Genomic DNA, 13,483 nt, shown 5'->3' on the forward strand with positions numbered 1-13,483 from the left:
ACCTCTCTCATAACTTTCCCCTTTATTTGAGCCTTTTATGGTTACTGTGTTTTGCGTGTCAACACTCCCAACACCAGCAGCCCACCCTGCAAGGCCAGACCAGGCCCAGGACAACTTTGCTGGTCTGTCTTTCTTTCTTTCTTTCTTTCTTTCTTTCTTTCTTTCTTTCTTTTTTTCTTTCTTTCTTTCTTTCTTTCTTTCTTTCTTTTTTTCTTCTTATTCTTTTCTTTGCCTACTCAGTTCTTCAATCTGGGAACCAGGGGACTGAGTCAAAAACTGGCCTCACCAGTCACAGGCTTGGGGGAGCAATTTTCTTGGAGATAGACTGGCCTAAAGAGTTGATGGCACAGAATCAAATTGGCTCACCCTAAGAACTCCCATGCCCACTCCAGCACCCTTGGGTCTTGGGGTCTCCTATTGCTCCTGGGGCAGAGACCCAAATCTCCACAGGACTCACACAGCTGCTCTGATTCTTGCTGAGATCATTGGAATAGCCTAGGACTCTGAGACTGAGGAATGTAAGAAAGGATGCAGAGAGGCTGGGGCAGTAATCCCCAAAGCTCTGGCAGCAGGGCCCCAGAGCAGGGTATATCTCCACCAGCGATGCCCAGAGATGGCCTCAAAGTCAGGTTTAGGTATTCTGGGCTGCTACTACTGCAAGTGTAGGCTTTGCTTGGAAAAAGCACCTTGTTAATTTGCCGCTCTCAGTTTTGTGCAGTTGGCAATTTGGAAAAGGAAGAGAAACAAAGGTCCCTGGGAAAGTGAAGTTTTCAATTAATTGGTGTGAGTAACGGGCGGGGGTGGGTGGGTGGTGGCTGCAAAATGCTAGAGGCCGGTAGGCTGCGGACTGGGCACAGAGGCTTCCCGGCAGCTGCAGAATGACTTTCGCCTCCCGCGCCCTTCAGAGGGTCTTTCTGCCTGCGGAGGGAGGCATCCCGGCTAAAGAGGTGACTCCAGCTGGCTGAGTGTGGAGACACCGAGGCTGGATCACGGACTTTCTCGCTGGGGCAGATTGTCAGGCTTGGTGCGGCCGATGTGAGGTTGGTCTTCCCTCTGCTTGATTTGCTTGCAAGTCTCTGCCGCCGCCCAAGGGCGCTGTGTGTATATTTTCTGGGTCCGTGTGTGCATAGGGCCTACGCTCGTGAGTCTTACACGAGTGAAATGCCTTTGCCAGTTAGCAGCGTCCAAGGCAGGGAAAATCAGCTCCCCCAAATTTACAGTTCAGAGGTGGGCTAAGGAAAGATTAATCGACAGGACTTAAAAAATTTTGGGGGGTCCGTTTTCACATCATTCTGACCATCTCTGCTCTTCAGCTTCATTTTGTTTGCAGCTCGGGGACTCTAGGAGAGGTGGCAAAGACAGCCGTGGCTGAGACAAGGCGCAGGCCTCGGCGCCTCGGTCGCAGACAGGGCCTGGGATGGGCCGTCGCGCAATCAACTCGTGGGGTGGCTGCAGCGCCAACGCCTGGGTCTGGGGGAGGGAGAGGAGGGGAGTGGGCCGCCCCAGGGGCTGCCGGGGTTGGGGGCCGGGGTGGGTGGGTCCAGGCGGGCCCGTTCCTGGAGCCAGGCTCCCCGCGCCCCTGCCCCCACGTGTCCCCGCGCAGCCAATGGCACGGTCCCCGGCCGGCGCCCTCGGGGCGGGAGGCGGCCCCCCGACCGGCCCAGGCCCCCTCCCAACCTGAACTTCGTTTTTATAAACGTCCCGCGATGAGCTAACCTGTTGGAGGGCGGGCGGGCGGGCGGGCGGGAGGCGGGAGGCTCGCAGAGGGAGAGCGGGCGAGAGGAAGAGGGCGGGAGCGAGCGAGCGAGCGAGCGAGGAGCGAGCGCGAGAGAAAGGAGAGGAGGGAGGAGGCGCGGCGCGCCATGGTGGCCAGCGCGGGGCCAGGGCCGGGCCCCGGGCCGGGCCGAGCCGGGCCATGAGCCGCGCCGGGAGCTGGGACATGGACGGGCTGCGGGCGGACGGCGGCGCCGCGGGGCCGGCCCCGGCCTCCTCCTCGTCCTCCGCGGCGGCGGCGGCGGCGGCGGCGCCCGGCCAGTGCCGCGGGTTCCTCTCCGCGCCCGTGTTCGCCGGGACGCACTCGGGGCGCGCGGCGGCGGCGGCGGCGGCTGCGGCGGCGGCGGCGGCGGCGGCGGCCTCCAGTTTCGCGTACCCCGGGACCTCTGAGCGCACGGGCTCCGCCTCGTCGTCGTCATCTTCTGCCGTGGTCGCCGCGCGCCCCGAGGCTCCCCCCACCAAAGAGTGCCCGGCGCCCGCGGCGGCCGCGGCTGCAGCGCCTCCGGGTGCGCCGGCGCTGGGCTACGGCTACCACTTCGGCAACGGCTATTATAGCTGCCGCATGTCGCACGGCGTGGGCTTGCAGCAGAATGCGCTGAAGTCGTCGCCTCATGCGTCTCTGGGAGGCTTCCCCGTGGAGAAGTACATGGACGTGTCCGGCCTGGCGAGCAGCAGTGTACCGACCAACGAGGTCCCCGCGCGAGCCAAGGAGGTGTCCTTTTACCAGGGCTACACGAGCCCCTACCAGCACGTGCCCGGGTACATCGACATGGTGTCCACCTTCGGCTCTGGGGAGCCTCGGCACGAAGCCTACATCTCCATGGAGGGCTACCAGTCCTGGACGCTGGCCAACGGGTGGAATAGCCAGGTGTACTGTGCCAAGGACCAGCCGCAAGGGTCCCACTTTTGGAAATCGTCCTTTCCAGGTAGGGGCAATGCAGAAAAAGGGAGGAGGGGAGGGAAAAGGAACCAGAGAAGGAGAAAAGAAAGAAAAAAGAGCGTGGGTCTCTATTTGGGAGTGGGTGCCGGTGCTCCACCTGACCAAAGTTAACCCAGTGGATAAGCTTATCCCATTCTTGTGAAACCTGTAAAATCCTCTTGCTATATAAACAGCCTCTAAATGCTTTGCACCCTGTATGGTGCAGGTGCGTTCTTCTCCTTAAACTGAGGATCTTTGGATTGCCCTTTGCTAAGGCCTCCATGCTGAAGAGGCCTCTTTCCTAAGGGGTGTCACAGCTACGCAAGGGTGGCTACTAAGACTTCTTACAACCCACAGATTCCAAATACAGAAATACAACAATCAAAGCATAGGCAAAATATCTGACTCCGTGTGTGTGTGTGTGTGTGTGTGTGTGTGTGTGTGTGTGTGTGTTAATGTAAGCAACTGGCATTTGCAGAAACTGTCCTTATGAATGTCCCCAATATGCAGGCCATAAAATAACAGACTTGTTAAGATGCCGGTTTAAGAAACCATGATGATCCATCAAATTAGCCTTTGTTTTGAAATACAAATAGTTTTTCTCTGATAACGTGTGAGTGATATGACTGTGTAAGTAACAATAAATGTAAACAGCCTTTTTTTTTTTTAAATTCTCTTTATCCCACCAAGCTCTCACACACAGACAGGCATACACATAGACTTCTCAGCTAGGTGTTCCAAATATCCCAGTCTAATTTTTCCCATGCTGTTGTTTGTACCAGGGGATGTGGCTTTAAATCAGCCAGACATGTGTGTCTACCGACGGGGAAGGAAAAAAAGGGTGCCTTACACCAAACTGCAGCTCAAAGAACTGGAGAACGAGTATGCCATTAACAAGTTCATTAACAAGGACAAGAGGCGACGGATTTCAGCTGCCACGAACCTATCTGAGAGACAAGTGACCATTTGGTTTCAGAACCGAAGAGTGAAGGACAAGAAAATCGTCTCCAAGCTCAAAGATACCGTCTCCTGATGTGGGCCAAGTTGACCACAGTTCAGTTGCTTTCAGTTGTCTCCAAAAGACCTTTGGAAAGACTTGAATGTGTATTTAATTCCTCCCCCCACCCCACCTCCTGCCGATGATGGCAAATTTTGTGAAATGTTTTTCTCTCTTAACCCTCACCTGGCTCTAAAACCTTTTGCTGCCTAACCTGACTTTGTAGTTCTGTTTCTTACTTGTTTATTACTGGTTTTGTTCTTGTCTAGGTTTATTTTTTTAATGATGTTTTAAATGTTCTGTTTCTCCCTCCAGGCCAGTATAAAGGACTTGAAGTATTTTTTAATATCCCCCGCCAATGAATTTCAGAAGTGCCATTCTGATTTAAGAGTTCTACTTTTTAAAAATCACTTTATATGTCCGTTTTTAGAATTGATTATCTTTGTAATCCATTAGGGCAGAATAATTTGCAGTCATTCATATCCTGTGATTGGGTAATTGAATCATTAGCTTTCAGCAGTTGCCCTGAGGCAAGTGAAACAGCTCTAGGCTGGCTGTGCTCCTCGGTCTCCCAGAACATCTAAAAACAGGAGGCTGAAGGCATTGTGATAGCCCTAAAAGCAGCTACCTTATTAGATAGTGTTTGTATCAGTATTAGAATGAAGACAATCTTCCCAGTGTTGGGTCTCTCACTTGCTGTTGTAGTTATACATTTGCAACACACCTTGTGACTTGTGCTTTTATAACCTTTAATTTGAAAATAATGTCTTCATGGATGCCTTCATTTCTCAGAATCCTGATAAAGATATTTAAATAACTGCAATTGGCAGAGTAACCTATGGGTGATATAAATGCACTCTTTTCCTTGGCCTCCAATCTGAGACTAAGGTTGAGGCCTTTCTCAGTCTCTGCAAAGAGGCTGAACCATTGTGGTCCATAGGTGGAAACTTTATTAAGAACCCAATGAAGAATTTAAGTATCTTAGTGAATGTATTGGGCCTCTTAAAGAGCTTTAAAACATCTAACAAATTTGAAAAATGTAAAACTGTAAGGTCCAAGAAGAAAAATAAAAACCTCTGAAAGTGATGTTAAAGAACTACTTTTTACATGCTGCATATTTATACAGCTGAGAGATTATTTTTGTAGAGGCAATGTCTGTGAGCTGATATACATGAACAGTGCTTCAGGCATTTAAAAATCACTTTTTACTCCTAGGGAGAGCTAAATAAACAGAACTCTCTTGTATCCTGAGTCTTAATACACATGTGTTCTCTTTTTCTTTTAAGCTTATGTTGCCTCTAGAAAGTGTTCTTATTTATTATAAAGTATTGCTATCCTGAACACTATGATGTTCCCTATAGATGAAGAAAACTCTGCACCAGACCTCTGAAACCTCCGCACTCGGCTCGCTGAATCTGCTCCTCATTCCTTTCACACAAGTGATGTTTTTAAGAGGTTATCACTTGCCATGTCTAAAAACTCTTTACCACTCCAGCTCAAAAACATCTCCAATAAAATGTTATTTCTTTCAATATAATCAATTTTTATTTTAAAAGTTTTATGTACTTAAAAAATAGGTAAGTATGACTGTGCCCAAGTGTAGGCAAACTCTTCCCTTGGAAATTTTCAACCTAGAAAGGCCCGTTATAAATGTCTTTGCTTACAAAGGTCTTGAAATTAGCAAGCCATATCCATATTTGGCAATCGAAAAAGAAACATTTCAGCCTTATCTCCTCTCCTCTTGTCTGGACAGGCTGCACACAGCAATTGACAACTGGAAACACAAACACACATCCTAACTGTTAGGCACAATTTTTAGACACTAAGAGCTTTTTCTTTGAGGCCTTTTTTGCCACTCAGAAATGGCCACTAAGGAAGCTGGGTACTCACTCCGGGTAGGAACTCCTGGTAACTCTAATGGCTGCTAACTTTTTAGTATGTGGGTTAGTTCCAAAACACAGATTTTTTTTTTTTTTAAATCTCCCACAGTATGTGAGCTCTGGCAGGAGGATTCCTTTAGGGTTCTTCGAGAAATCACAAGGATCTACAGTCCTGGGAAGTACTTTCGTTTTCTCCGGCCCAGCTTGATTTCTTTCATATATTACTGCTAATTGCACAGAGCCAGATTCCTTTAGAGAAAGACAGGGTCCGACAGAGACACGAAGAGATAGAACAGCGATCAAATCTTCGCAGAAGAAAAACCCCTGAACATGGGACCACACCGTCCTCGACGTCACTTTGGGAAGGATCGCTAAGATTTTAAGTATTTTTCTCACAGGTTGTGTTTTCATCAGAAATGAGCCGAATTTTCTTTCTTCCAGTCGCCGTCCGCCCCTTCCCCTCATTTCTTTTTGCTAAGTTCCAGGCTCCTGCACCGCACTCCATTTCCCGGATCCTTTTCTCAGATTTCCCATCATGGGTTAGAGGGGTCTGCGCCGAAGTTTTCCTTTCATCTGTACTTTGCACGTCAATTTCCCTCCGCCTAAGAGAAATGAGAGGTTAGCCAAAGATTAAAACTGAGCTCAAATGCTCTCTGGTGGAATCTGAATTGACGGCTAAATCAATAACAGATGAAGGCTCTGTTATTTATATGTGATCTTTTCATATTCCGAATTGCGGAAGGCCGGAGAGGAGTGGGGAAAGTGACCTGGGCGCTGGAGGGAGGCCCCCTGGAAGTTGGGTAGGCAAAGAAGGGGGCGGGGGGGGGGGGCTTTCTTTTAGTTAGAGACCGAGAAACCGCTGGGAAAGCTGCACGGACATCCGGCAGGTTTTCAGCGCTGCGGGTGGGGGACTGAGGCCCGCGCTCTGTGCGTGATTCAAGAGGCAGCGAACGCGCTGCAGCCGGGACGCCAGTCCAGACAAAGAGGCTGCGCGACAGTCCCAGCAACCCGCTGGGTCCCTGGGCTCGGCTGCCCGGGCAGCCTTGCGGCCCATCTCCGGCTTCCAGAGGCAGTCGCCGCGCCTGGCAGCGGGCCGTGACCGCGCAGCCTGCGACCCCAGGCCGCCGCACCGCCCTTCGCTGTTGATCTTGACCGTGCGGCGGCGCCTCGCCAGGCGTGGAGCGCGCTCGCCATCTCCTGGGCGGTCGGCGGCATTGGCACAGCTCGCCTCCAGCTCCTCCGCCAAACGCGGCTTTGCCATTCTCTCACCCGCCGAGACTCGTTCCCGCCCCCCACCTCCCTACTGTCCCCAGGCTCCCTGCTTAAGACTGCGCCTGCCAGACTTCGAAAGTCATAAACCTAGGGGCTGAGGTGGGGCGACTAGGTAAGGAGCAGTGGAGGAAATCTGACTGTTCTAGTCTTTTTCGGCTTCGCACTTGGTTCATTTTTTGAGTTTAGTCCTGATGGGCAAACAGCTGCTGTGAAGGCTGCCCGATTAGCTCCAGGGGACATCTGGAGGCTTAGGAATATCACGGAAACGCCGTGCGTGGAGACGCCAGGCGCAGGCACTGCAGGGACCCCAAACTGGAGATTTCAGGCCTGAAAAGGCCGCGGCTCCTGGAAAATAGGGCGAGTTTCCCAAAATGAGAGATATCTGGGGCCAAGGTCCAAGTTTCCCTAAGTCTCTAGGAACTAGGGTTATAGCTTTTGCCTACCCTGTCTCCCTTGGAAGGTCGGGCGGAAAAGAGACTCTAACCTGAGCTCCTAAGGAAAAAACACTGTCCTGAGAAGCCCAAGACTTCCCAACCCCCACCCCCACCGCCCCACCCCCATCCCCATCCCTCCCAAGTCCTATCCCACCTCAGCCCCCTCCCCCTCCCTAAAGTCAGAGGAAGCGGCCGATTGCGTTCCGCAGAGCCGCCCAATTGGTCGCCATAACTCACACAATAAAGTCTCAGCGCGGTGGTCAGCCTTGCCCTCCGGCGGCGCCTGTGTGGTCTCCGTGCTGGAGCTGGCAGTCTAACCAATTCCAGCTTGGCTCAGGGATCAGGGGGGCCGCTGCAGGCTGGGACAGATGCCTCTCTCTGAACTGACCCTCACTGGGTCCCTGGGTTCGCAAAACTGGAGACAGAAGACCCCTAGATTTCCTAGCAGACTAGACAGGAGGGCCTGTCACAGGGGCTAAGAATTCTGCTCTTTAGGAGGAATGGCTGCCCTTCCTGCTTCCCTGTTTGCCAGATCTGTGAACCCGCCAGCTGCCTGCGCCCTGGAACCTTAGAGGCATGAAAGGCTGCTGGCTGGCTGGTTGCCTCAGTGCACCAACCTCCCCCTCCCCCATCCCCACTCTGCCAGGTGACTGGCTCTTCTGTCTTTCCACCTTCTGTCCAGGGAATTTGTCTTTATCTGCCTTGGAGTTCTGATTTGCAGAGTGTAGTCGCTAAAGTGACTTCAGGTGATAAAAAGAATGTAGCCTATGACCACCACTGTGTCTACTCAAGCTGGTGGATTCCTTGACAGCATTGTCCTTGGTCCTGGATTTCTCTAGGAGCAGAGTTCCTGACATGGGGGACACACACCAGGAGTGGTGTGATGCATCCTTCCTGAGCGCCAAACTTTGACAGAGTTTATGATGCCTTCCTTTGAGTTTGGTAAATTTCTTAGATGTGTCTACCGCCTGGGACCCAGGGCTCCGGCAGTGAGTGGGACTTTGCTGCCTGATTCTCCTGCGTCCCCGCAGCGGCCTCCTGCGAGGTCCTTTGTATGAAAGGGATTAAGAGAGGAGTGGCATTGCCAGGCCGCGCCCTCTCCAGACAAGCCCACAGCCGCTGGTTACTGCAAAATGCCTCAGCGGTACTTTAAAGTCAGTAGAAGCAAGCCCGGCCCAGGTAGCCAGCGGAAAACGGAATGGCAAAGCCAATCAAGAACAGAAGAGTCCCAAGGGACATTTGGGCAAAGGCACCTTCAGCCCTCTGCCGCCAGATCCTGAAGCCAGCCCGAAAACTTACAGTGGCTTCGCTTTGCTCAACCTGTTTTGGCTCTGCGGCAGCCTCCTCCTTCGACATCCAACCTTACGGGTGTTATCATAATACCCCGAAGGGGGGGAAACGGGTCGGGGGATGTAGGCGGTGCCGAAATGACCGACTTTGAAGAACCTGCAGGCAAAGTTTCGTCCAATCGTCTGAGCCGGTCCTCTTATTCCCGGTTGTAACTAAATACTGTTGCGAGCGCAGCCGAAGCCCTTTGTTGGAGATGTGTGAGCGCAGTCTCTACAGAGCGGGCTATGTGGGCTCGCTTCTGAATCTGCAGTCTCCCGACTCTTTCTACTTTTCCAACCTGCGGCCGAATGGCGGCCAGCTGGCCGCGCTTCCCCCCATCTCCTACCCTCGCGGGGCGCTGCCCTGGGCCTCCACTCCCGCCTCCTGCACCCCCGCGCAGCCCGCCAGCGCCTCTGCCTTTGGCAGCTTCTCGCAGCCCTACCTGGCCGGCTCCGGGCCTCTCGGTCTGCAGCCCCCAGGCGCCAAGGACAGCGGCCCCGAAGAACAAGTCAAGTTCTATCCGCCCGAAGCGGCCACCGGGCCCGAGGAGCGTGGCCGTACGCGGCCGCCCTTCGTCCCCGAGGCTAGCCTGGCTCCTGCAGCTGCGGCGCTCAAAGCCACCAAGTTCGACTACGCGGGCGTGGGTCGTGCAGCGCCAGGCTCATCGACTCTGCTCCAGGGGGCCCCCTGCGCCGCAGGCTTCAAAGATGACACCAAGGGCCGGCTCAACTTGAACGTGACAGTGCAGGCGGCGGGCGGCGCTTCTTGCCTGCGACCTTCGCCGCCCGACGGTAAACCGGGGCCACGCTCTCCGGGCCGGTTTGGGCCGGGATGGGAGGTGGAGTGACGGGGAGCGTTCTAGGGGCAAGGGGAACCACCGGGCCGGGCAGTGACGGGGAGCCAGCCCGGCTGACACAGGTTGGGGGCTGTGTTGCAGGCCTGCCATGGGGGGCGGCCCCGGGGAGGGCCCGCAAGAAGCGGAAACCCTATACGAAGCAGCAGATTGCGGAGCTGGAGAACGAATTCCTTCTCAACGAATTCATCAACCGGCAGAAGCGCAAAGAATTGTCCAACAGGCTGAATCTCAGCGACCAGCAAGTCAAAATCTGGTTCCAAAACCGGCGGATGAAGAAGAAGCGCGTGGTGCTGCGTGAGCAGGCGCTGGCGCTCTATTAGCCAGCGTAGCCGCGGCCAGCCAGGCCTGCCCTCTTGGACGGAGGCCTGGAGTGGACAGCAGGTGCTGGGATTGGGTCTTTTCCCTCGACTTTCTTTGCTGGTTCCGGGTACCCTCCCGTTCAGTGGCCCAGTGGCCCAGAAGCCAGTAGGAGTTAGGGAGATGTGGCCAGTTTGGCCTCAATTTCCATTCTCTCTAAGAAACTCTAGAGGGATGTTGGGAGTTGCAGTGCAACCTTGGCTGGAGTCACCTGTCCTGGCTCATGTCTGTGGCATTTACAGTTGGGGCTCACTCGCAAACCCTTGCACTTGGACTTACCTGTTTCCAACTGTTCAGTTCTCCTTTCCTCCTCTCTCTTCCCCTCTCTCCCTTAGCAAGCACCTATCAAAAGCTCACCACTGTCGTGAATATAAGAAGGGCCTCAAAACCCAGCCCCAATGACAAGTGCTGTGGATACACTTCTGTTTCATTGCAACTGAAGCCCTTTGTGGCACTGCTAGGATCTCCACTCTAGAGGAAATAAGGAGGCAGATTCCCTCCCATCTGCCCTGGCCCCTGAAGTGGACAAAAGCTGCCCTAGATCTTCACACTTAGGGAAAGGGGAGGGAACGGGCAGTGCGGCCAGAGAGACTCAGAGACACCTGGGAATGTGGGTTGGGCAGGCTCCTTCAGCTGGGTGGAAGGGGCTGGACACTTCCCTGAGAGATAAGCAAGAGAGGGTGAGATAAGCAAAATCTCTTTGCTAAGAGATTCTTGAGCAAACAGCAATCACCAGACAAGACTGGCAAAACTCTACTCCCACTCCTTTGTACATGCCTAGGCCAGGCCTGTGTAATCCTGTAACTGGACTTTCCACACTGAGCTTGTGAAAGGAGTTACTGGTCTGCTTTGAGGCCCAGCAGCACAAAGAGGAGGGAAAATTACTAGGGGAAGGAGAAGGGAGTAAGCAAGAGGAAGAGGGGTCTTACAATCAGGCTGAAAATATGGGTTCCCTTCTCTCAAGGTAGGTAAAGTGGTCCACTTGTCTTTTAACTCTGGAATTACCTGAATACATCACCAGAGAGAGGTTAAAAAAAAAAAAAAAACTCCAAGAGAACCATGAGCTGGGCAAGGAAATCTCTCAGCCCCTAGTTGCTGCTCTTGAAGGAAGCCAGAAGGATCAAGGATCAGAAATTCCTCTCTCACCGTCTCTACCACCCATCAACTCCAACGAAGGCTTAGCTGCTGTCTCCTTTCAGAGGCCAATTCTGCCTGTGCCAGGGCCTCAGCCATGCTACCTTTGCCTTGTGGAAGGTGGGGTTCCTGGATCCCAGATGGTGTTGTTCTGGGTGTACTGTGCCGCTCAACCCTCTATCAGGGAATCCATGCCCCCCCCCCCAGCTCCCATGGTCCTGGCCTCTTCCAATCCTCCTGAAATATAATGGCCCCCTATCCTCTCCTCTGAGTCCTAGTAGGATGCACAATAGCCAGGAGGTTCATGATTCCTTCCCAGCATCCAGTGATTTTTTTTCAGTAGAGGACCAGGCCCTGGATGGGGGAAGAAGGCCTCACAGAGCACCTTGAACCTCAGCCCAAATGACCTTACATTAGACTAATTTTATTTTCTGTGCTATAGTTGTCATTAATATTTTGACTTTGTCAAGAATAATTCCTCATATTCATTAAATGCATAGAAATGTTTTAAGTGGAAATAAATATCCAGGTCCCAACCATGCTGTCAAGGGGCTGATGGATTTTTAAAAACACTTCAGATTCCCTTCTAGTGTTTTCAGGCCATCCTCTCCACCAAATTTTTTCCTGGTGGCAGGTTTACCTCGGGTGGTGACTGTTCGACTGTTCGTTGAGAAAATGGCTTCCGAGGCAGTCAGGAAATGGTGTATAAAAGCCTGCGAACAAAATTTCTGTAAATATCCAAAGGTAGTAGAGGGAGACAGGGCAGATTTGAGAGCACCTCACACACTAGTGGGGCACTCAGCTCGTTGCAGCTTGAGGCTTCTGCATTTTACCTAAATTCTCATACTTCGATGCATGCTATTGTGAGGGGATGCCAAGATTTGTGGTTCCTCAGATTTCAGAACAAAGCCAAGTTTTGGTCAGGTTTCTCTGAAGCCCAATGAAGACCCCTGAGGCACCTCCACCAGAAACCATGAGGTCCCCTTGGGGAATGTGGCCTTCAGATCCTCTAAGCCATTGTAGCCTCTAGCTCAATCCGGTAAATTTAGAGGCTTGTTTTTAGTGCTAATTCCTCTGCCAACCCTTCCAGCACTTAACTGGTGGAGGTGGAAACTAGCTTTTAGCTAGAAGGGAAAACAACAAAACTGATAAATCTCTAACACTGAGTATTCAACATTCTAACACCTTTCCCTCAATTCAATTTGATTTATACATTTAAAATATTTAATCTTTTAAAAATTATACACACACACAACTCTCCATGCACACACATACACACACACACACACACACACACACACACACACACACACACAATGGGAAGGAAAGAAACAAGAGGACACCTAGGCCTTATACCTAGAAATGTTTCCCCACCTGGTTGGGCACAGGGAAGCAGTGGCACCCAGAGTCCAGTCTGAGTCTGTATTCAGAGGTTTGCCTCCTGAACAAAGACAGAAGCCACACTGAGACCTCAGTTCAGAGAGTTGGGGAAAGGAAGAAGAAACAGGCTTTCTCAGATGCAGGCCCTAATCAACACATGTAGAATATATATATATATATATATATATATATATATATATATATATGATTAAATCATCATGCTTTGTCCCTTTAGTCTAGGATGAGAAGGTATTTATGGAGACCACTCCCCAAAGGGAATTAAATTATTCTAAATGTTATCAGTCGGTTCAGCAGTGTTTTTCAAATATGTTGCCTTTGCTGATCCACACAAATACAAAGATGACGGACAGCAGAGATTTGAAACCTTGAGGAAACTGATAAGAAATAAACGTCAGAGAGAAATGATGCTGAATTCTGAGGGCTTAACGTTACCTCTCAGAAAGATAATCGTGTCCTTGAAATGGTGCAGTCCACTTGGGCCTCTCGGCTAAAGTAAGAGGTTTTTAAACCGAAAACGAATGGTTAAGTCTGACATTCGGTCGGTTGCTAGCTTAGAGGGCTGTAGGGGGAAGCTCTGGAGGCCTGGGGGTTCTCCCCAAGGGAGGCCGGCTGGGGACACTTCCCGGATGCCGAGGGGTGGAGGAGAAACCCAGAATCGTTGTAAATATTCATGTCTGCCGTGGGGGGAGGGAGATGCCTGTGTGCCCCATCAGGCCTCTCCCAGCTGCATCCACCCTTCGGTGGTTGGGGGGGGGGGAGGGAAGGCGCCTATCCGACTGTCCTTGGACAAAGGTGATCTCCCCACATTTTTGTTCTCCAGTCACTTGACTTAAGGAGTCCTTTTGGAAGGATCTGCAGGGAAGGGACTCGCTCTGGGTGTTTTCCCCCCTGCTTTTCTCTTCTTTCGTTTCCTAAAAGAGCATAAATAATTAAAGTTTGGCAGGGAGGAAAAGCTTTCTTGCAGAACTGTAGTGGCAATAAATGAAATGACTCAGAATCCCTTCCCCAGCCAGCTTTTACGAGAGCTGCCAGACAGTGTCTGTTCACGTTCTCCAGATACCAGGGGCGCCCTGACAAAGTTAAGGTCAAGTTAGTGTCTTATCTTGGGTGGCTCAAAATCACCGCATCGCT

General features: G+C 51.9%; 2 protein-coding genes and 1 long non-coding RNA gene across 3 annotated transcripts; 2 read left to right on the forward strand and 1 right to left on the reverse strand.

Annotated features, from left to right (window-relative positions):
• Positions 1-1,767: 1,767 nt before the first annotated feature.
• Hoxd13 (homeobox D13) lies at positions 1,768-3,907 on the forward strand. The gene is made up of 2 exons (XM_023561145.2): positions 1,768-2,699; positions 3,475-3,907. The coding sequence occupies exons 1-2, from the start codon at positions 1,916-1,918 to the stop codon at positions 3,723-3,725; spliced, it is 1,035 nt and encodes a 344-aa protein (XP_023416913.2). The 5' UTR covers positions 1,768-1,915; the 3' UTR covers positions 3,726-3,907.
• Positions 3,908-4,943: 1,036 nt separating this feature from the next.
• Positions 4,944-8,128, reverse strand: LOC134478317 (uncharacterized). Its single transcript, XR_010050883.1, has 2 exons — positions 7,513-8,128; positions 4,944-6,171 (listed from the first exon to the last, which is right to left on the reverse strand). It is a non-coding gene; the product is annotated as an uncharacterized LOC134478317 (long non-coding RNA).
• Positions 8,129-8,459: 331 nt separating this feature from the next.
• Hoxd12 (homeobox D12) lies at positions 8,460-10,222 on the forward strand. The gene is made up of 2 exons (XM_003478568.3): positions 8,460-9,395; positions 9,542-10,222. The coding sequence occupies exons 1-2, from the start codon at positions 8,819-8,821 to the stop codon at positions 9,778-9,780; spliced, it is 816 nt and encodes a 271-aa protein (XP_003478616.1). The 5' UTR covers positions 8,460-8,818; the 3' UTR covers positions 9,781-10,222.
• Positions 10,223-13,483: the final 3,261 nt, after the last annotated feature.

This window comes from Cavia porcellus, unplaced genomic scaffold, assembly GCF_034190915.1.
Source record: "Cavia porcellus strain 051 isolate PalLab524CR breed Dunkin Hartley unplaced genomic scaffold, mCavPor4.1 scaffold_12, whole genome shotgun sequence".
NCBI lineage: Eukaryota > Metazoa > Chordata > Mammalia > Rodentia > Caviidae > Cavia > Cavia porcellus.

Bases quoted from the DNA above. Each gene is read 5' to 3' on its own strand.
- Hoxd13 (XM_023561145.2), top strand. From the start codon at position 1,916: ATGAGCCGCGCCGGGAGCTGGGACATGGACGGGCTGCGGGCGGACGGC. The intron at 2,700-3,474 runs GTAGGGGCAATG...TGTTTGTACCAG, and splicing joins TTGGAAATCGTCCTTTCCAG to GGGATGTGGCTTTAAATCAG.
- Hoxd12 (XM_003478568.3), top strand. From the start codon at position 8,819: ATGTGTGAGCGCAGTCTCTACAGAGCGGGCTATGTGGGCTCGCTTCTG. The intron at 9,396-9,541 runs GTAAACCGGGGC...GCTGTGTTGCAG, and splicing joins GCGACCTTCGCCGCCCGACG to GCCTGCCATGGGGGGCGGCC.